This window comes from Verticillium dahliae, genomic scaffold (genome assembly GCF_000150675.1).
Source record: "Verticillium dahliae VdLs.17 supercont1.3 genomic scaffold, whole genome shotgun sequence".
Lineage (NCBI taxonomy): Eukaryota > Fungi > Ascomycota > Sordariomycetes > Glomerellales > Plectosphaerellaceae > Verticillium > Verticillium dahliae.
The window spans coordinates 913,209-934,552 of NW_009276940.1; the positions used below are offsets into that span (position 1 = coordinate 913,209).

Below are 21,344 nucleotides of genomic sequence, written 5' to 3' on the forward strand. Positions count from 1 at the left end.
GCTGTGGCGCAGATGACGATGCGTGCTGCGGGTATGAACGCGGAAGAAGGAGGAGGTTCGGCAAGATGCCGGCGACGGGGGGCAGGAGGGACAGGGGTATTTTTGACTGCTCGCCTGCGCTCAGGAGGGGGGATTGGGGTGGGCGGGTTGAGGGCGTTGTGCGGTATCCGGGCGAGGTGAGTTTTGCTTTTTTGTTGCTCAGTCGAATGCTGTCCTTGGGGTAAATGGGCCGGAAGGGTCAAGAGCTGACTTGGGTATGGAACAGCGCGATCCCAGTAGATGGGGGGTTCTGCTCTCCAGGGGAGCTGATCGGTCTATTCGCACGGCTCGCGATGATGGGAGAGCAGAGAGGCCCACTGCCTCATGCTGCCGCCGCGGAGGGGACAGAGAACGGATGGGGAGGGAGAGGACGAGGGAGAGGCCCAACAGATCTCGGACAGGCGGCCACGGAAACAGGAGCAGCATCGAGGATGGTCGCGAACATGTGCTCAAAGGCATGCGACTGACAAGCAGGGTTACGGAGACGGTGACGAGGCAGGCTCCCGCGAGAGAAGTCCTGGTCGCTTCAAGGCGCGGACAATTCAGGGATGCATCACCAGGTCGGTGGCCTAGGGAAGGTTCTGTTGAGCGGTTGCGTCCAGTATCGACATCACCGCGCGAGGAGGAGCCCCCAAGAGCAGCGCCACGGTCGAGATCAAGGGTGCGCTGGGCGGATTTAGAGCCTGCAAGAGAAGAAAGCAGACTCCAGGGCAGAAGGCCGGCCGGCGACGATCGGGGTCGGGAATAGCTGCATTCGTTCTTATCTCTGCCGCCCTTGATCCAGCAGGGGGTTAGATGCCTGTAATAATGCTCCGGCATGGCCGGCGTAATCTGACTTTCTGACTTTCAAGAGATTTTGCAACCCACCATTACGACATGCCCAGTCCTTCATTTCACCGTCAAATCGCCTTTCTGCTTTCTATCCTCCGTCAAGCACTCTCACCGTACCTGAACCCTCTCTACTCTCTTCACATCATTCGGCATGCGATAGATGCACAGCTCGTAGCAGAACTGGCCCCACTCGCCGCTTGTTGCCTCCCGGACCGCCTCTTGCAGGTCAACGCGGTAGCGCTCACGGTACGCCCGCTTGATGGCCTCCATGTGCGCATGGTCCCAGTGGTAACGTACCAAGCGTGAGATGAGCAGGTCTTTGCGCAAGCCGTCACGCTTCGAGGCTGTCAGTGCGTGGTTCAGCAGCAGCGCATCGCGAACAGGCCTGTTGATGACGCCGTTCAGAATGTGCGCCAAGAGTTCGCCCTGAAATTCTGCAGTCAGCATGGCCGCAATAACACACGACATCATCCACCCTTGGGGGTCACAACGGAGGACTTACCACAAGGTTTTCGCTCTTCTTCAGCGCGTCTCGCGCAAAGTTGGTGCGGTAGGCACGCTCGTAGGTCTTGAGAACCTCGCGAAGGTGCTCGTCGCTGCGCTGCACAACAATGCCGATCATGAGGGACTCGCCGCCTTTAACGCTCTTGACTGCACGGCGTAAATCGTCGACATCCTGGTCCACGAGGTGGAAGTCCAGAGGCAAACGTCGACCGTATTGATCGACGTCGTCCATGCGGCGCTCGTCGAGGACCATGAGAACGGCCTTCTTGAACTTGTCCTCCTTGAGCTCCGTCTTCATACACTTTGTCAGGCTATTGTCGTACTTCTTATCGCTGAAAGAGTCCTTGATCAGACGGATTTCGTCATTGGAACGACCCATCAAGCTCTCAATCAGCAACTCCCGCCGCGTCTTGTCGCCCTGATACCAAAAGTTCGCCCAGTAGGCCTCGCTTTCCCAGCGGCCAAGGGCCACAGCATAACACGCCTTCATCAAGCTCGGGTCAGCGTCCTTGAGGCGTGAGCGGATATGCTTGGCAATGTTGACGCCCTTGCGATCGGCGCCCGTCTTGACAATCGATTTGTACTCGGTCCTCAGCTCCATAATCTGCTCGTGGCTCAGGCCGGGCAAAATTTCGATCAGAGGGTTCGTGTCGGGCGCGCTATCCTTCTTCGTGCCCTTGAGTGCGTTGGCCAGGCGAGTCGCGTTATCTTCGGGATCGTCATGGAAACGGGCACGGCGTCTCCGCGTGCCGCGCTCGTCATCCGAGCCAAGGGGCGAGAGGGGCTCCATCACGTTCGGCCCGGCGTTGGAAGCAAGCAGCAGAGGCGACGGCATTGGCGACATGTCTTGGTAGGTGCCACGGTAGGATTCGAGGAGGGGTGACCCAGGAGCGGCAGCTAGAGTCATGCCCGCAGCAGGAGCATGGGCGTTGTTGACGGACAGAGAAGACATGCGCTGGTGCGGCGGCTGAGGTGACCTGTCGCGGCGGCCGCTTCGGCGATCACCGCCGCCAGGTTCGACGGTCAGAACGTTGCTCGACGTGTCGCTCCTGGACTCGCCGTAATACTGCTTCTGCCGTGACGGCCCAGGAGACGGCGGGGCCTGAGAGTATCTGGTGGCCGGATTGGGGCTTGCGTCTCGACGTCCGTATGGGTCCACGCCGTAGGTCAAGTCGTCCTCATCCTTGCGCTTCTCATAGCCGCGTTGGCTCTTGTCGTCAACCTGGCCGTACTGGTATTGCGGCGGCTCGGCGTACTTGTATTGACTAGGAGGGGAAGAGGGTCGCGGCGACGTGGCGCGGGAAGTACGCTGGTCGCGGTCGCGATCATCAGGGCCTGCGCGGCTGCTGGGGCGGGCGTATTTTTGAGGCAGGTACTTGAGCTTGTCGTCGTCAATGGGTCGTGAATCCCTGCTGTCCCTGGGCTCAGCCGTGCGGATGCGAGGCTCCTCGGGCCGGTCACGAGGGTTGCGGGCATCGGGATAGTAGCTGCCAGGACCACCAGCTGCTGCGGGTGAGACGGGGCGGCCATAGCCGGGGGACGCTGGTGCGCGGTTGTCGTAGCCGTACATGGAGCGGCTCCCGGGGAAGAGGCTCTCGTCTTCAGGGTAGGGGATGCCGCCAGCGGAAGAGACACCAGGTGCGCCTGGAAAGGCACCGGGAGGTTCGGGCGCTGCTTGGTCGGCGCGCCGCGCGAGCGCATATCGGTCGCGCTCGTCGAGATCGTCCTCGGGGTACGCGTAGCTCGGCTCGCGTGCCTCCATTACGTGCGGCACGGCCGGGCTGCGACTGCGCTCTCGACGGCCCGGTGAACGGGAGCGAGTCCGTCTCCCGCGATCGTCGACCTGGAGAGACATGGCGGTGAAGCAAGTGACAACTGATGGTTCGTTGTTGCCGAGGAAGCAATTGCCTGGGTCCGGCGCCAATCGTGGTCTCTCTTCGTGAGGACGTCGAAGCGTCAGAGACGATTTGGCGGGGCAATTTCTTGGGAGCTTTGGCGGAGATGAGGGGCAAGCGTCTCGTGGTACGTGCTGCCAAGGCGTGTGGATTAGCTCGCCACGTTTTGTGACACCTGGTCCGTGGACTATGATCGAGGGATGTACTTGGTAGCAGGAGTACTGAATCTCGTCCGGGCACGGGAGAAAGAGAGACAAGAGGGAATGGGAAGGGAGGAGAGTGAAGAGAAGGAGAAGAGAATGCGAAACCCGACATGTGCGAGAAAGTGTCAGCTCGAACAATTGCCCCCCTTCAAATCTCAGCCCAGGGCAGGCACATGCAGCAGGAAGGAGCCAGGAGCTGAGCTAAGGCAGGTAGGTAGGTGCCTTCCGGCCGGCGGCGGCGGCAGCAGTATCCAAGACAAGGCAAGCCAAGGCAAGAGGATCCCGTCCCAGGTCAGGAGGCACCTGGTGCTCGGGCAAAGCGCCCTTTGACCCCTCCTCACTCAGCTCCGGCGGGCACGCGGGACAGTCCTCAGGTCCCGAGCACGATCGTTGGTCCATGGCGCCTGCCGCTAGGAAACAGATCAACACCGCCCACTGGGGCAAGTGACGCTTGGCTCGGTGTCGAAGTGCCACCGGGCCAGGTGCCACCAAGCAAACAATGGCATTTCGAGACACGGAAGGCGAAAACCTAATCGTGGGGCCTTCAACCGTCCCAACCTCTCGCCCAAAGCGATGACACACGTGTGCAGCGCTGCATCGCGCATCCCGATGGCGCCAGGTGTCATGGCAGGGCCCTGACCTCTCACCTCACTGCCTCTCTGTTGCTGGCCCGCTTGTTGACCCTATAGGGCTTCGCGGGACCAGGATCAGCTCTTGAGAGAGGGGGGGGGGGCTGACCCTCGATTGCCAGCTTGCCAGGGCAGGGAGGGGAGGGAAGGAGGGAGGGAGGGGGAAGAAGGCCTCCTCATTTCACTGCTTCGCCATCCTCTTCTCTCCCTCGAACCCGAAGTCGGCGTCTGGTCCTTCGCGAACCTCAGAAGCTCGCTTCCTGCGACTCGTTGCCAGGTTGACCTCTCAAAGTCAAATAATTCACTTGACTCCTTTGAGCTTTTGAGGCCCGGCCCAGCTCCAACGCGATGCGACGCAGCGCTGGCCACGTTGTCGCTATCTATGGTGGACTTCCCACGCGACTCGCGCGACGATTGGGGCCTCATCTTGATCCAGGTCCTCCTAGCAGAGAGCGAAAGTCAAAAAGGAAAGTCAAAAGAAATTGAGTATAAAGCGTAAAAATAAAAAAATAAAAGTATACCGTCACAGTCGCATCCGCCTGTCAATTGATTATACAATCCCCGCTGTCCCCCGGCCCCCGCGCCTCCCTTGTTTAATCCCACTCCATCTACGCCGACGCGCTTGCAGACCCGGTAACAGTAGTAGCGGAACAAAAATAGACTGCTGAAAAAAAAAAATAGCCGTGGTTGGATGGTATCGTAAAGAAAAGCCGCCGTAATGAAAGATCGTGTCCCACTAAACACCCCTCGGCTTACACCGTCTCTGTCGTCTGCTCACACCGTCTCTTTCGTCTGTCCCACTGTCTCTGTCGTCTTCTCCAGTTCATAGTCTTCCGGGCACGGGTGTCTCTCGCCGCCTTCGAGCCGAATGGTGCCCTGTCGAGAGCCGAGCCAGTCGCTGCAGCTCCTACATTTTCAACGTGTTAGCCGGTGTGGACGGACGCACAGGTATGCGAGATGAAGGAAAAAAAGAAAGGGGGCAAACAGTACGACGAAGGGAAAAGGAAAGGGGAGAAAAAAGTGAGAGCTACGTACCGTAGGATGACGCCAGACATGAGGTGCAGCGTCCACAGCATGACTGTCAGGGCCAGGAAAGCACCAACGACGATGAGGTCGGCCTTGCCGCGCGCCAGACGATGCACACGCGCCGTCGTCTTCTTCCAGCACGGCGTGTAATCGGCGTAGAGGCCCTTGAGCATCTCGCCCGTGGTTGAGCTCGACGGGGCGGGCCCCGTCTTTGCCTGCTTCGCCCAGAACTTCTTCGTCTCGGCAACGCCGTTGGTGACCTCGATGACTTTGACCATCTCGACTGGCTTGATGGTGGCGGCGTCCACTTCGGCGATGGCTTCGTACGCGGGGAAGTGATGCGCCACGGCCACGGGCACCGGGGACACCACGGGCGTGCCGTCGTCCTCCACGTCGATAATGACCATGACGGCGTCCTTGCTCTTGGAGAGGGCCTGCAGGAAGGCTGTGTGCAGTGGCCGCGTCGCTGTGAGAGCCTGGGATGCCGGGACCGTGCTGGACGGCGTCAAGGGCCGGTTGTCAAAGGCAGTTTCTGAGTTGAGGCTGCTGCGTTTCGAGTCAAAGTCTGGTGTTTTGTCGGTCTTGGTTGATCGCCGGGATATCCTTGTGACTAGGACGCTACGAGAGCTGAGGCCCTCGGGTAACACAAGATCCTCCCATGACTGCGGGACAGGAGCTGCGAGGCCCAACTGGGTCACGCCAAGCGCCAAGAGTAACGATGCCGTCCGCATTTTGATTTGTGAGGGTTGAAGAGCGAGTTGAGGACGAAGACGGCTGGAAAGGTGGCAGGGGGCCGCCTTGTTGAAATAACAATTAGGGGCGAGAGACCGACTCGGGTGAATCACTCTTCAAAGTCGTGGAGAGAGCGTTGTCTCTTTCTCTCTCTTTCAGATGGTAGATACCGTGGTGTGTAATGTGGAGGTCGAAGTCCCGGGCTTTCGGTTTGGGAAAGGGCTGGCTATGTAAATTGGATTCTAACGATCTAGAACTCTGGTTCACCGCATGCAAGTTGGTTGCATGAATGGCCGATGGCAGGCTGGCTAAAGGCGCCGCAGGAGTGCGGGTGTCCAGAAGAGGAAAGTTGGGAGGTGGTGCGGGGTGTTGTGATGCGAATGGGTGCTGCCCGGTGGCCAAGACGATGTAAAAGGCGATAGTGCAGGTGGTGTTGCTCAAGCTGTAGTAGTCGCGAGGGTGGTGCTCTGAAAAGGCGGGGGTGAGTGAGTGAGAGTGAGCGGGAGAAGACAGCTGTAGATAAGCAAGAGCAAAAGGAAACAGGAGCAGAATGCGAGAGGGTGTCGGGCTGTTCGAGACGAGAGACCAACACGAGGACTTTAATATGAGTTTATGCTGGCGCCTGATCTTGTTAAGCCGCCGACCCCGTTCCGTCTGCCGACGAGCCATTGACCAGGACACGAGCAGGAGCATGAGCATGAGCACGAGCACGAGCATGAGCATGAGCATGAGCGAGGGAGTCCAGCAAAGGCGCGGCGCAGGCTCTAGAAGCACAGACGTTTGGGTCTCGGGCGCGCTCTGGGCCCCTGCTTTGTCTCTCCAAGCCAAGGGGCCCAGCCCAAGAGACGAGGTCGACAGCTCCAAGGGGGGGGCGGGGAGCAAGTCCAGTTCCGGTCTGGGGCGCGTTCGGTTGTGGGTGCCGGGGGTCTGGACCTAATAGGATCAGGGGTCCCTTTTTTTTTTTTCTTCTTTCGAACTGGAGTGTTCGAGACAGCATCCAATAATGTGCCATTCCCTGGGACGAAGCACGACAGCACTTGGGAGAAACAGGCATCGTCACGTCGCAGAAGCGTCCCTATTCCTCGAACTGGCCCGCAGCAAAGACGTCCTCAGGTTGCGGTTGCGGTTGCGGTTGCGGTTGCAGTTGTAGTTGCAGTTGCAGTTGCAGTTGCAGGTCGAACCGTCCCATCTGTTCCATGCGTGTACTGTACTTGATCAAGGTCGGCAAAGCTTGGTCTCGTGTTTTGGCGGGACGCGCGGGTTGCGATGGGGATGCATTGTGTATTCACTCGACCGGCGTGTCCGTCCGGCTCATGGCAGGCTGCCGGGTGGGTGCAAGCTGCTTGAAGTCTGTGGAGGATCATCATCGCCCCATGGCTTGACATGGTGAGCACTGTAAGGGTCGTTCACGCAGGGCGTCTTGTACAAACCTACCGCGTCTGCGCAGCGAACAGAGACGCCTCATGATGGTAGATTAGGGTGATCCACATGACGCATACCCCCCGGTCTTGCCTTTTCCGGTAATAAATTTTCTGGTTCCTTTTCTTCTTCGAGAAGGCTCCCGAAAATAGCCACAGGCGCTATCGGCTTTGCGGTTGGAGAACACGCTCGGGGCATCACCACCCCCCAAAGCCGGCAGCCTGGCCCCGCAAACGAAACGCACGATTGGCGCCTGCCTAAAAGCTTGCCGTATTCGCTGGCAAATGCCTCTCGTTTCATGACTTGTAGGTGTGTTGCTGGGTGGCTTAGCGGGCGATTGACGGGTGCAGCATTACATAGTACATGGTACCTACCTACTTAGGTCCCTTAGGTAGGTACGAGTAGGTAAGTTAGGAAGGCCATGTGGAGACGCAGCATTTGGCCAGATTTTGTTTGTCGATATAACAAAGAAGCTTTTTTTTTTTTCGGTAGGCGTTGTGCTTCCAGGCAGGGTTCCACCTGGGAGAGAGAGACAAGCGGCCAGGTTATGATGACTGGGGGGGGGGGGGGGGCCGATATTAATGCCTGAACTTAAGATGCGTATATGACAAAGGATAAGGAACATCAGAGTTCGGCGCGCTGTCAAGCATGTGGTGGTCCCGTCTGTGCCGAAGGTGGTCCTAGACATGCCACGAAGCTTAGCATCGGGTCTCTCTTATCAGCACATGCTATTGTAGCCATGACGAATCTCTCTCGTTTTGTGTTGCTGAGCACCTTTGTTGCTGAATACGAGATGGATGATGGTGGGCTTGATGCATTGATCGGACATTACGACGTTGTGGCTGATGTCTGTTCAAGGTGCCGAGTAGCTACCTTAGGTAGGTACTATGTACGTAGAGTAAGGTAGAGTAGGTAGTACCTTATCCAAGGGACGAGAAGTCTCTGTTCCTGAGCTGGGGTCGGGTCTCTGTTCCTGAGCTGGGGTCGGGTCTCTGTTCCTGAGCTGGGGTCGGGTCTCTCTCTGTACCTGAACTGGGATCAGGCCTCTGTTCCTGAGGTCAGGAGGAAGGCAGGTTGGGTGAGTAAGTCTCACCACTGAAGGGCATAGCAAATGATTCGCTAAGCTTTTTTGCCCCCTGGCTCTCCGGTAGCCTTGCACCCAGCTTTACAGCCTTGCAGGGAACCTGTCAGCTGTCCAACGTCCTCCCCACCTTTTCGCCCAGCGAGCACCGTACCCTTCCCCCCATTGGACCCGCCACAGGGGGTGGGTCCGTGTCCGTGTCCGTGTCTGTGGCACTCCTCCTCCGTCCTTGCGTTGTGAAACATCGTCGGAGACGACCTCAACCTCATCCTATCATCCAGCCTGAGCGCGAAACGCGACTAGGGCATCGCTTCAACCCATCTATGCCACCCAGCGCTACCACGAGACTTCTCATGGAATCATAGAGGAGAGTTGGCGAAGGAAAAGAGGGCACCCACGCCATCGCAATGGCTGCACCACTATCCACCCGTCAGCCAAAGACATCCCCTGACGAGCCTCCAGCCAGAGCCGAAGCCGAAGCTGAAGCTGAAGCTGAAGCTGATGTCGACTTTGAGCCATTCGCACCACTCGCCAGATCCTCCACCCTTCCCATCAACATTCGCGCTGTCGCTTCCGTACCCTCCTTCAGCTCGAGGACGCGGACCCATCGCCAGGAACGGTCCCACCTAGCCCCCGAAGATGCCTTCTTCACGGGGCCCTCACCACCTCGCCGCAACCTGCACAGCGGCGTCTTCCCGCCCTTTGAGGGTGCCCATGCTTCTCGGCCCGGCAGCGGCAGCGGCAGCCGCAGTCGGAGCCGCCACCACCATCGCAGCAGCAAGCACCGCACCTGGAAGAAGCTCCTCTGGGTGAAGCAATCCTACCCCGACAACTACACCGATCAGGTCACCTTCCTGGAGAACCTCAAGCGAAACCCCCGCTTGCAGCCCTACGACTTTTGGCCCCTCGTCGCCGATTCCACCGTCATCCTTCAGCACGTGTGTTCCGTCATCATCTTCGTCGTCTGCTTCAGCGGCATCCTCCAGAAGCGCGTCTCGCCCATGGCTGTCGTGTCCTGGAGCAGCCTCGCCTCCTTCGTCGGCTGGCGCCTGTGGGAGCAGTGGGACGCCGACGAGAACGATGCCGCCATTGACCCGACCCCCGGCTCTTCCACCGGCCTGGCTGCCAGCCGCCCTGGTGCCATCGGTCGCCGTGGTGGGAGCATGCGTCATCGGCCCGCCTTGCCGCCACCGCCCCCATCACTGCCGCCTTCGACGCGGCCCTCGTCCGCCATCCCTTCGGCCACCAGTTCCGTGACCAACCTGTCTGCCCAGAGTCATCCGCGCAATTCCTACTCCGCCTCGGCCACCTCCCTCCACTCGGCCACCTCGACGTCAGTCCCTTCATCCTACAAGCCGATGCAGGAGCACACATCGACCGTGTCATCGTCATCATCACCACCACCACCACCACCCCTTCAAGAAGATGACCAGACGACGAATATCATGCACCAACGCATCGGCACCCTCAAGCCGCCATCCTCATCTCCAGCACGCTCCTCGGCCTTTCTCCCATCCTCATGTCCCTAACCCTCTCCACAACCTCCGACTCAATCTACGCCATGTCCTTCTGGCTCCTCGCCGTCAACATCTTCTCCTTTGACTACTCGACCGCGCCCACGGCCTCGTCCCCACGCACCCCGGCCTCCCTCTCCACAAACGCCGCCCTCATGGCCTCCACCGTCCTCGCCTCCCGCCTCCCCTCCACCGGCCAGGTCTTCTCCCTGACCCTCTTCTCCATCGAGGTCTTTGGCCTCTTCCCCGTCTTCCGCCGCAGCGCCCGCCACCGCTCCCCGGCCTACCACTACGCCCTGTCCGCCCTCCTCGTGCTGGGCGCCGGCGCCGGCGTCGCCATCGTCATTGGCGAGCCCGCGCCCTCCTTCCCCTGGCAGCGCGCCGTCGCCGGCATGGTCGTCAGCGTCTTGATCTCCGCCCTCGTCATGGGCGGCTGCAGCTGGTGGCTCATTGGGCTGCAAAAGTACAAGAATGAAATCTACGGGCCCTGGGATCCCGCGAGGCCCGTCATCATGAGTAGGCGGCAGTGGGACTAGCCTGTTGTACAAGTACCTGTTGTACAAGTAGGCCTTGGAAGCGGGACTCGGCGTCGTGCCCTGTTCGCAATACTGTCAGGATGTAGCAATCTTAATTAGACATTGGTCTCGATCCTTCTGTTTTCTCAACGGCTGTCAATTTTGTTTTTCCTGCTAATTTTCCTTCATCATGCAGCAAGTCGTGCCGCGACATTGTACCGGACACGTAAGCAAACGACATCCACTACCCTCGTTGGTAGCCACGGGCTCCCTATGCTTCGTAAAACACAGTCCCAGTCTTGCGGAGAAGATTTCAGCCAATCCTCAACAACTAACTACCTGAGCAAACCATATCCCTAGACTAGGGCTCACACTCGGAACTCGACTGCAAACAACAAGGCGTTCCAGCGCACGAAACACGGCTCCTCTGCTCATTCAAAGTTGAACACAGTCCACTCGCTACACTGGAGCTCCGTCCGGTCATTCTCATCAACGCGGCGAGTCCAAGGGTTCAATATGACCAAGAGGCCCTGGATGTCATGTAGGGCGTGAGAGACCCGCAAAACAAGATATATAATGTTGGTCGTATTGTCTCGTTTGTGATGCTGTAGAGCCTGGGTCGGTCAGCATCTTGGTCTCCTCCCGCACGGGCCGGGGCACTTACAAAGTGATTTTGCGTCTTATTCAACCCGAAAGGCGTCGACACTTCGCCGGCAGTCATCTTGACATCGAGACAGTAGGTGGTTCCCGCCTTCATCTGCGGCGCAATGTGTTTAAAGCTGTCAGCCCTGAGATGGAATCTCTTGGCAAACTTGAGCATGGTCTCATCTCCGTCGTCGACGTATCGATAGCAGTCGGGCATCTCGTCTCCATACGGCTGCCAGCCAGGGAGTAATTCGCTCAGTAGGGCCTCCACCTGCAGGAGTATTAGCAACGGGAACTTGGAAACATTGAGTTGAGCTTACATTTTTTCTCACTTCAGGGTAATTTGGCTCGTGAGGAATCGGCGGGACGTCCGCCTCAATTGTCGGCTCCGATAGGAGCTTATCAGCGTCGTCGATTGCCATATCATCATGTCCGTCTGCGTCATCGCTGATCTTGTCGACACTGGGCGGAGTCGTCATCTTTTCAACGCGCTGCCTCTTGCGAGTGTGAGATGACTCCTCAACTCTGGAACGACGGCGGACATTTTTCAGAGGCGTGGGATTCGATGTTGGGGGCGATGACGAGGGACCTGTCCCAGGGCAGTGGCGGGCCGTTTCCTCCAGTTTGATCTCAGCAGCTTCGGTGGCTTTCTTGAGAACATCCGGCTTGGCGGGGGCGACGCCCTCAGAATCTCCGTCGTCATACAGACCTGCGTCGTTGTCTTCAAAGGAAATGCCGCCCAAGTCGAGATCATCTGGACCGTCGCCCACATCCATGGCGTTTTCTGCTGGTCCAGATTCAATCACCTGGTCTCCCTGTTCTTTCTCAGACTGACCATTCTCGCTCTTGGTTTGCTCCCACTCGTCCACCATGTCAAACGCCGGCCCGTTGTTGTCACGCACATCGTGCTTGTCGAGAAAATCCATGATCTGGTCCGGATCCACTCGCATTATGAAAGGAACCAGCCGAGACCACCGCGCATCGTCAATACCGCAAGTTCTGACGACAATACCTGAAAAGTCGTCTTCGAGGTGCATCACATCCGTCTCGGTAAGAGTGGTATGATAGATGACGATGCGGTCATCGAGCTCCTGTACATGGTGGCGACGCGACGCATCTCGTATCGGGGCGCATCCATCGAGCTTTCTCGTAATGTTTATGCATGAGACCGTCTTGACTTCGGTTTTCTTGAGCCGATCAAGCATTTCGGCGGTCGGGTTGCTACTGAGCCTGAGCCATGTTAGCCTGACCAGTAACGTGAATCTGAGAATCGAAAAAGACATTGAGTCGTACCTGCAAAATTGTGCAGCCCTAGAACGGAACGAGGTTGTCATGTTGCGATCAATAGTTTGTCCCCGATTGTTCCAAGTCACTTCTTCCGTGACAGCCTTGGAAAGTTGTCGAAGGTGCAGCCCAAACGCGCCCACAAGACTTCTTCGGAGACTCGCCTCTACGTCGAGAAGCTCGACCTTTCCGATGAACATCTTTTCCAGCTCCGGCCTGTCTGCGATATACCAATTCATGTCTCGAAGGCTGCGCAAAGTAGTCGGCCCCTCGGTGTCGCTACCGCGATGCGAACAAGTCTTGACAGGAAATAATGGCGCTCCCTCGATCTCGTCTCGGTCTTGCTCCTCTGCTTCAGCGAGTCTCCCATGAGGAAGCAATGCAAGGAGGTCTCGAACAAGATGTTTAACTTTGTCGATACTTCCCCCATTTTGGGCTATAGCCTTTATCTCGCGTGAGATATCACCTGTGTTGATGCTTCGAACCTCGAGGTAATCCCTAAACAGGCCAGTATAGCCTTCATACACCTTGGGCAGGGGCAATCCAGTTTCAACGTAGTCAGGCCGACGCCATATACAGTCAGTCGGATAAGCCCATTGGGGATTTGGGCCGCTGATGAAGATCAAGGGCTGTTGCGCAAATGCAGTTCTGTAATTTCCTGTGAGTCACATCAACGTCCAACAAGGGCAGAAAAACGACTTACCGGATCTGAGGTTGAAAGTCTCGGGCACTTATGCTCAGCTTTCTATAAAATTCATTGACCGATTCTTGGGTGACTGCGTATGCTGGTCTTTGGGCAATTCGCTGCAGTTGTCCCAGGGCAGCCCTAGAGTCAAAACTTCGCGATACTCCGGCCGCAGACAGAAACTCCTAGCTTTTGTCTTTCGGCTCCGGTAAGCGAACAAAGTCAAGGTCAGGGCAGAGTCGCTGCAGCTGTTCGGTAGGTAAGGCTGTGCCTGCCAAGGTTCTGACTTGGCCGTTCATCAGTTGGACGCGAATGTTGCCCATGGCGGCCCCAATTTCGCCCATGTGACTGAAGAATTCTTGGTCATTCTTATACATGTTTTTCAGGTAAATCAAGAGCTCATTGCCTGCATTTTGGCTGAGAACGAGCCATTCCCTGGTCAAACAGCCCTTATGTACGAGTCGGGGTCGTGAAGACACTCCCGGGAGCTGCTGCAACCAACTGATGAATTCATATTTGGTGTTCCCCGTGAATTCGTCCATAAGATCGCTGCTGGGGGTTTGTATCTCCGAGCTAGGATCGGCAATGAGTCTAGAAAGGAGAGGGCAGTGGCTAGACGGATCCTCCACATACACATGCTCTGCGATCGACCTGTTGCCGGCCACCAGAAACCATCGAGGTTTCTTGTCCATGGTCGCTAGAAGCTTCTTTTGTCTGAAAAGAAACAGGATATCGAGCACCCAGTTGAGAGGCTTCCGCGTAGGTCTCGGAATCATCGCGTGCTTTTCGAGAATCAGGGAACAAATCGTTTCAGCGTCCAGCTTTTTGACACCGAGGTAAGTGTAGAATTCCCGCCGATGCGGATCTTTTGCAGCATTTGAATGAACGACTCGAATTCCAAGATCAGAGGGCACATTCAAGACTGCTCCCGTCGACGGGAAAAAGATGTCGCCGCCCGCACAGGCTGCCCAGCTCCCGTCTGCTAGATGAACCAGAGGTAGTTCCTGAAGCTTGTCTTTTTGCTTGCTGCGACCCTTCCACATGAAGGCCGCGGCCAGTGCCGCGTGCCACTTGTCAGACTTTGCGGCAAGTCCGGCATGGCCAGCACGTTCGAGCCAATCGCTGAATTCGTTACGAAGGCCTGCACCAGTCATCTCCTTCACGTCGAGTGCCTTCAACTCCTCCAGAACAGGGTCGTATTCGAACGCCAGATGATGGCCGTGGTTGATTGTCGCATCAATTAAGAAGCCATTGTCAAAGCGGTACTCCGTTGGAATGATAATGAGTGGTTTGTGGGCAGCAGTCTGCTGAGTGCCCGCAGGACATGGAACAGGACGCACAGCCCTAAACCTGCCATCTCGAGCTTCAAGAACGTCCTCGTCGCACAGTCTTCTTTTGATCCCTTGATGAACCTCTGTCCAGGTGGAGCTCTTCGGGCCATTGTATTCGAGGAAGAGAGGCCATTTATATTTCAGACTATATCCGTGTGTTGCATCGGCATGGTTGAAGTGACGAACTGCTTGCACGAAGGCATCGGGAATGGCCTCAAGGATCCTTTGGTTCCACGGAAGGGCGTGCTGCAGTGCCTGGCGATTGGCCACAAGAAGGAAGTCGGCCTGCACGATGAACTAGATAACCACGTTCGTTATCATGGCAGAAATATCCCAATAAGCCAGGTGAACTCACGTTAAAGCCAGACTGGTCGATTGGCAGAAAAGCAAAAGCGTCACATGTCTCGAGCTCGGAGCCAACAGGGAGCGCCAGTGTGATCTCGGTGCTGGAAACGCTATTCCGGCGGGCATCGACAGGCATGTCTTGCACTTCGTACCGTACAATGAGATGCAGTTTTGTTGTCTTCACAGGCTCATCGAATGGGGATCCAGTACGATCCTCGTTCAAAGAGACAGTTTCTCCGTCATATCGTGGGTCCCGATTTTGGCGAATTGACCTGTACACGCAATGTCCGTCTTCGACCTTTATATCCAGCACGCTCAGCTGACGCAGGAACAGAAGCAACTCCGGCTTGATTTGCTGGAGTCCTTTGGTTATGTCAGAAATTCTGTGGTCTTTGTCCCGGAGAAGGTGAAGCAGCATTTGGGTGTGCCCCTCACGTCTCTGAGTGTCCGGGAATCTATGCGGCTTCGGATCGAGCATGCCCAGGTGGGCTGTGCGGTCAATTCGAAACTCATAAAAGTTGCTCAGGATGTCGACTTGATGGGCAACTTTGAAGACACTCTTGAACCCAATGCCCTTCTCGCCAATGAACCCTTTCTGGCCATTGATAATCCCGGTTTTAGTGCTCTTGCCAATACTGCAAATAGCATCGATGTTCTTCAACGAGAAGCCGGTCTCGTTGCAGTCGGTGCGAAGTGTGAAGTTGGATCCATTCTTGTCGAGGACAAGGCTGAATGTAGGCTGGACGCCACTGGGATACGCGTTATCATCCGCATTCTGGATGAGCTCCAAGATAAAGTGAGTCGTCTTGGAGTTGAGCTGCGACGCCAGAATATCAAGAGCACTTCCGAGGTTTCGGGCAACAAATCCATGCTGTTCTGAGCCAAGTCCACGCTGCTGACGAAGCTGTTCGAGCTGTCGGTTGGCTTCTCCTAGATCGTCTGCAGACTCGCTGCCACTTCCCCCAAGTTCCATCGTCACAGTGGCGGAAGGGAACACGAACGATAAGTCATGCAACAGGAGCTCTGTCCAGGGGCGAACTCCACCAAGATGATGATGGACAGACAGATGAGTTGTGGCTGTGCCACAAGTTCTCTCTCGCTCTCGCTCTCGCTCTCTCCGTTGAGTAAGGGAAATGAGCCAGACAGCGGATGCAACAGGCGGGAAATGTATGTGGGTCGATGATGCTACAGTGGGAAGGGAGAGTGGAATGAAAGTTTGGTTGTGAAGCTTTCCAGGCCTCTGGGGTTGAATGGGAGCCCGCGATAATAGCAGCATGGTAGGTGCCGCCAGTGAATGAGATTCCAGGCATCAACGCCAGCACAGGCCGACAAAGAGGGGAGGGCACGGAAGAAGAATCACACAAGTATTGGCAAGTACGGACCTGTAGGGAACTGCAGGACGGGCGACAAGGTCTGGCTGACTCCATACACAACTCTGCGTGATGGCACGCCGAGGCATGCTCGGCAGAACTTTGCTTGTCTCCCGGAGCAAAGGTCTCTCAGAAGATCGAGGAGGTAGAGTGTGCCGTCTTGCGGACTAAAAGCATCATCGTTGATGGGTTGACAGACAAACATGGTGTACATGTACAAGTAAGAACCATGCGAGTAACTGAAGACAAAGAGGCGAAGAGATTTGCGGACAGACACCATGCTGAGATTAAAAGCCAGACGTCCATTTACATGGTGCAATGCAGGCTCTAGAACCACTTCACTTTGTTCAAGTGCCGGATGCGTCGTACAAGACAAGACCAGAACAGAGTTTCAAGGATAAATGAGGCACCAGGAACATGACAACATATATAGCTCGGCAACTGCCGTAGACGTGTTGGGCTGTTCGGCAGAGTAGTAGCGACAAAAACCCACCCAATATGGAGAAATTGTTGTTGAGCCGATAATCCCGAAGGTAAAGAGGAACCTGGTGGACGGGCGATAGGAACCCCTGCACCTGCGCCTGCGCCTGTGCCTGTACAAGTATGTGTGACAGCGCCTAGGTACAGTGCATTCAGGTCTGTTGTGGTACATGTAAATACCGTACCTACCTGTAAGGTACCTGCACCGAGTGGATAAGTGGACGTTTGACTCGTGGCCAGGGCCCCTGAACCGTGACCCATCAGCTTTGCTGCTCCACCCTGATAGCTTTGCTGGGAAAGAGCGTGCCAATCAATTGATCTGTTGATGTTCCCAAACGGACTAGACCACGGACGATGGCAGCCTAGGAAAAGCTTCTGGGGTCCAATACGATCGCCCCTGGCGAACTTGACAGGGAAGGAGCCCCCGGGGACCTACTTGTAAGCTTTGCTGACGTGGGGATGGAAAGCGCGCCTCAAACCTGGGGGTCAGCACCTCGAGCTGGAGTCCATTTATCGTCGCCAGCTCCCTCGTGAAGACAGGTTCCCCTCTCTTCCTTCCACACCTCACCACGCTCTCTATCTCTCTCTCAGTACCTTTCTTCACGGCAAACCGGCTGCACATCGCATAGGACTTTCCACCCTCGATACCACTCCACACCATCACAATGAAGTACGCCCTTGTCTTCGTCGCCGCCGGCCTTGTCGCCGCCCAAGACTTTGGTGGTCAGCCCAGCTGTGCTGTAAGGCCATTGCTCTATCCTCAACCCGCATCTCAACCCTACTAACGCGACGCGTCCCAGCTGCCCTGCCTTCAGACCGCCCTGCCCCAGGTAGGCTGTGGCCTCCAGGACACTGGCTGCCAGTGCTCTCCTGAGATCCAGGCCTCCCTGCTCCCCATCGTCGGTCCCTGCCTGCTCAGCTCCTGTGGCTCGGCCGAGGTCGCCCAGGCCCAGTCCGCCGCTGGCGCCGCTTGCTCGTCCTACCTGGCCACCGCCACCGGCTCTGTCAGCCGCGGCCAGTCCGGCTCCGCCACCCCCACTCCCTCGCCGTCTGTTGACGACGACGACGACGACAACACCTCCGCAAGCCAGGCCACTAGCGCGCCCACCAGCAGTGTTATCAACGAGACCTCTGCCATTTCCAGCTCCATTCGCACCGCCCCGACCGCCACTGGTGGCAGCGGCGCCGCCGCCACCCCCGTCGCCCTCGCCGGTGCCGCCATGGCCGCCATTCTCGGTGTTGCCGCTGCTCTCTAAGCGCAGCGTCGCAGGGAGAGAGAGAGGTCTACTTGGGTGTCGAGATGGAAAACATAATATGGTCGAAACGGGATTTTGCGAGGCGTCGGAACTGCAAGGCTGGGCTTCACTGCTCGGCCGTTTTGTTTCAGCAGTAGGCAGGGTACATTAATACAATTCACTTGAGGCCTTGTCGAATTAGAACGCTCGTGACGTGTAATCGCCTCGTTTCTCAGCACATTCCTATGTTCGAGTATTGGGGTAGTCCCGCGATATCCAAGGGCTCTGAGACGAGACGGTCCAAAAGAACATGAAGCTGGTCGTGTTGCGTATGTCAACTGTGATCCCTCGCCATCATGCCTTGCCAACAGTGCGTGTCTTGGAGCGCTCAGTCACCATGGGTAGATGTGCACTTGTGTTTTTCTTCTGGCAGGTGGTTTAAGTCATCGCCAGACGTTGTGGTTGCGCGGTGTCACAAAACCGGTTTGGTTACACAACATAAGCTGGCAACGCATGGTGAGTGCTGCAACGTACGTCTCTGAGGGAGACTGGCTACTCGCTTGCTCCAGAAACCGGCAGATCCACATCGATCAACCATGGTACATTTGTCGGATGGTAGTGAATGTCCATGATCGCGGCATTCAAGAACAATGTCTGCTCGCCAAACCGCAATGGCGAGGGCCCGCCTGAGGATATGTCAAGAGCTGCGCATTTCTCCTCGTACATCTTCCTTCTCCTTTCCATCTTCTTCTCTGCCTCCTCTTCGCTATCCCACTCGCCGGGAACCAGTCGGTTCAAGTTGTGTAAAACTCTCGATTGTCCCCAGTCCACGGCATTATTGAAGTGAATATTCATCGGCATGTCCAAAGGGCTTCTCCAAGTCACCAGCTCGGCGCCCCAGGCCTCATGGATGTGGCCGAAGCAGTGGATCTTGGGCCTGGCCTTTGCAACAGCGCTGAAAAGCTGCGGGCAGCCGGCGTCGTCTCCGCTTCTGCACTCATCCATTACTCCCTTCGGGGGTCCATGCGTGATGGCGATGTCAACACCCCCAATCGGCATGTCATAGTCGTGTTGACCATAGGGGTACTGAAATGCCCATCCGCCGAACTCGGGCGTCATGGGGGAGGCATACACGCGAAGCCTCGCGCCATTCTGGAGCTCCACCTCGTGCGTGCCTTCTTCGAGGTAGCGCACGCCGTCCTGTTTTGCAGCCTCAATGATGGCGGCAACCTGATCCGGGCGTTTCATGTAAAGTTCCCTCTTTTTCCCTGTGAGGTACTTGGCTTGGAAGCCGTGAAGGGCGTGGTCCTCCCAAAAGGCGCGATCGAGAGCGAGATCATGGTTGCCAGCTATAACAAGCTTGAGAGGTGCATCAAGTGCCCGAATCATGGAGAAGGTGGCCTCGAACTCCTCAACATTTGAGCCCAGCGTAAGATCGCCGCAGTGGATGGCAATGTCTGCCTTGGGTAGAGGGTAACGGTATGCCTGTGTTGGCGGGTTCGTAGTCTCATCGGAGCCAGTCTCGAGTGGCTTCTTGCCGTGAGTGTCGGAGATGACGAGGATCCTCGTCTTGATATTTGATGCGGCCATTCTGGCAACCGAAGTCCGGTTTGGAAAGGCAGATGCAGGTATAAATTGTTTGGACTCGGTCAAGGTGCGGGAGATGAACGCATGCCGCAACTCGTTCAAATAAGCCATGTTGCCTAATCATGACAGAAGCCCCAACAGAATGGAGAATAGCGGTCCATCACTCACCGGCAAATGGGACAGCATCAAAGGGAGGCACTGAATCTCAAGGAATATTATGGAGAGACGAGCCCAAGTTGGAAGGTTCAAGCTCTAGATAGGTGGCATATTATACAGATCCTCGAGTATCTGGCAAACAGGCAGCTTGGATGAGGTGCTCCAGAGGGAACAAGGAGGAGAGGGGAGCAGTGGGGCGTTGGCCATGAGCGCAGCTTACCGGCCGGTGGTACAGGCCCGCGGCCACTACTGCAGCCCCACGTCAGTAAAGTGGATCCTCCAGGTACGGCGGCAGTACTGGCGGGCATGAGACGCTAAATCCTTACAGACCAAGGTAGGCACAGTACTCCACGTCTCGATTACGACGAACCTACGGCATCCATCATTCCCTCCCGACTTCGCTCCACGGCATCGTCGCCCATCTCGTGACCAAGTTGCGGTCGACTATCTCACCATGGAAACAAAGTCAGAGGAGAAGGATGTCCCCATGACAAACTTGCCGCCAGCGGCACCGGCTGGCGCCGACGACAATGAGCCTGTCTATGGTGGCTTCACGCGCTTCGAAATCGAGCTCGAGGTCAGTTTGGTGCTCAACTACGCGTCTTGATGTGTTGCGCAGTCTACTTTTTGGCTGGTGGTCATGTGGCATATTTGCTGACAATCAAATAGTTTGTCCAGTCACTTGCGAACCCAGCCTACCTGAACCACCTTGCCGCTCAGAAGCTCCTCAGCAAGCCCGAATTCGTCGCCTACCTCGCCTACCTCCAGTATTGGTCCAAGCCGCCATACCTGAAGTACCTCATGTACCCTGGACCTACGTTGAAACATCTTGAGCTTCTGCAGCAGCCGCAGTTCAGGCAGGACATCATCAGCCCTGACCTGGTTCAGAGGCTGGTTGATGATGGCATGCGAGCGGCCGTGGAGTGGCACCACGACGACAAGTGAGGATTGACATGCGACACGGGAAGAATATGATTAGCAGCAGACTTTGCGAGGTCAACATCAGCGACACATCAACAACCAACCGGCCAACATTACTATACAAACACACAATAGCGATGTGCCGACCCCAGGCCAGAGCAATAGACACCAGCGCGTGTACACATTAGGAGCCAGTATCAGGTGCGACGCTGGCAGCACTGCGACAAGGTGCATAGAGTGCATTATCACGGGTCGCGAAGAGATAGAAAGATACCCATGCCATTCAGAAGTTAAGGATAAGACGTCAAGCCCACGTTCCGAGATCAAACCCCAACGCCGCGCAATACCAAATCATTCCACGAGACTGCTGCTCCACGTCTTCGTCTTGAGCTTCTAATTCTCTCTCCATCGGTTGCCGCAGGCCATGCACTGTAGATGTCAGCTCAAGGTCTTGCCTCGCGGGGCACCACATTGCCTACCTTGAAGAACGTTGTCATCGGCTCATCCGCAGACCGGATCTGAACTTGGAAGAAGGCCGCCTCATCGCCATTGCATCCTTCCTTGGGGCACTGCGCGCGTGCTTTATCGGCATTATCCCACTCGCCAGGGCCGCCAAAGACGTCCTCGCGCTCCTTGCGCTCGAACTCGCGGCGCGAGTAGATGGGTGCTGTGATGGGGTGTTCAAAAGGGCATGTGCGACACTCAAGGCGGTTGCGAACCGAGCCAACTGCCGAGACAGTGAGGATATTGGCGCAATTGGGGCAGACTGTTTCTTGTCAGTGAGATGAAGGGAGAACATGACGGCCTTCAGAAAGGCTTACACACGAGCATCTTGAGAGATGATCAGGCGGAATGGCAGAAAGTGCGTGCTTTAGAAGGCGAGACAAGTAATAAATAGATGTCTTGCATCCACAAAT

At 56.5% G+C, this 21,344-nt stretch overlaps 8 protein-coding genes across 8 annotated transcripts; 3 read left to right on the forward strand and 5 right to left on the reverse strand.

Annotated features, from left to right (window-relative positions):
* Positions 1 to 978: 978 nt before the first annotated feature.
* Positions 979 to 3,229, reverse strand: VDAG_01901 (annexin ANXC4; the record flags this gene model as incomplete). Its single annotated transcript, XM_009657930.1, has 2 exons — positions 979 to 1,296; positions 1,373 to 3,229. The coding sequence occupies 2 exons, from the start codon at positions 3,227 to 3,229 to the stop codon at positions 979 to 981; spliced, it is 2,175 nt and encodes a 724-aa protein (XP_009656225.1).
* A 1,646-nt stretch (positions 3,230 to 4,875) lies between these two features.
* VDAG_01902 (uncharacterized protein) lies at positions 4,876 to 5,858 on the reverse strand (the record flags this gene model as incomplete). The annotated part of the gene is made up of 2 exons (XM_009657931.1): positions 4,876 to 5,008; positions 5,137 to 5,858. The coding sequence occupies 2 exons, from the start codon at positions 5,856 to 5,858 to the stop codon at positions 4,876 to 4,878; spliced, it is 855 nt and encodes a 284-aa protein (XP_009656226.1).
* A 2,908-nt stretch (positions 5,859 to 8,766) lies between these two features.
* Positions 8,767 to 10,409, forward strand: VDAG_01903 (phosphatidylinositol:UDP-GlcNAc transferase PIG-C; the record flags this gene model as incomplete). Its single annotated transcript, XM_009657932.1, has 2 exons — positions 8,767 to 9,746; positions 9,851 to 10,409. 2 exons carry the CDS (start codon positions 8,767 to 8,769, stop codon positions 10,407 to 10,409), a joined length of 1,539 nt encoding a protein of 512 aa, XP_009656227.1.
* Positions 10,410 to 10,534: 125 nt separating this feature from the next.
* VDAG_01904 (uncharacterized protein) lies at positions 10,535 to 16,295 on the reverse strand. The gene is made up of 7 exons (XM_009657933.1): positions 15,114 to 16,295; positions 14,689 to 15,041; positions 13,461 to 14,630; positions 13,021 to 13,121; positions 11,354 to 12,965; positions 11,053 to 11,304; positions 10,535 to 11,002 (listed from the first exon to the last, which is right to left on the reverse strand). The coding sequence occupies exons 1-7, from the start codon at positions 15,649 to 15,651 to the stop codon at positions 10,820 to 10,822; spliced, it is 4,209 nt and encodes a 1,402-aa protein (XP_009656228.1). The 5' UTR covers positions 15,652 to 16,295; the 3' UTR covers positions 10,535 to 10,819.
* Positions 16,296 to 17,193: 898 nt separating this feature from the next.
* VDAG_01905 (uncharacterized protein) lies at positions 17,194 to 17,784 on the forward strand (the record flags this gene model as incomplete). The annotated part of the gene is made up of 3 exons (XM_009657934.1): positions 17,194 to 17,268; positions 17,329 to 17,358; positions 17,410 to 17,784. The coding sequence occupies 3 exons, from the start codon at positions 17,194 to 17,196 to the stop codon at positions 17,782 to 17,784; spliced, it is 480 nt and encodes a 159-aa protein (XP_009656229.1).
* A 531-nt stretch (positions 17,785 to 18,315) lies between these two features.
* Positions 18,316 to 19,353, reverse strand: VDAG_01906 (metallophosphoesterase domain-containing protein; the record flags this gene model as incomplete). The annotated part of the gene is made up of 1 exon (XM_009657935.1): positions 18,316 to 19,353. One exon carries the CDS (start codon positions 19,351 to 19,353, stop codon positions 18,316 to 18,318), a length of 1,038 nt encoding a protein of 345 aa, XP_009656230.1.
* A 607-nt stretch (positions 19,354 to 19,960) lies between these two features.
* Positions 19,961 to 20,451, forward strand: VDAG_01907 (mediator of RNA polymerase II transcription subunit 31; the record flags this gene model as incomplete). Its single annotated transcript, XM_009657936.1, has 2 exons — positions 19,961 to 20,083; positions 20,176 to 20,451. The coding sequence occupies 2 exons, from the start codon at positions 19,961 to 19,963 to the stop codon at positions 20,449 to 20,451; spliced, it is 399 nt and encodes a 132-aa protein (XP_009656231.1).
* Positions 20,452 to 20,870: 419 nt separating this feature from the next.
* On the reverse strand, positions 20,871 to 21,258 carry VDAG_01908 (DNA-directed RNA polymerase III subunit RPC10; the record flags this gene model as incomplete). The annotated part of the gene is made up of 2 exons (XM_009657937.1): positions 20,871 to 21,193; positions 21,249 to 21,258. The coding sequence occupies 2 exons, from the start codon at positions 21,256 to 21,258 to the stop codon at positions 20,871 to 20,873; spliced, it is 333 nt and encodes a 110-aa protein (XP_009656232.1).
* Positions 21,259 to 21,344: the final 86 nt, after the last annotated feature.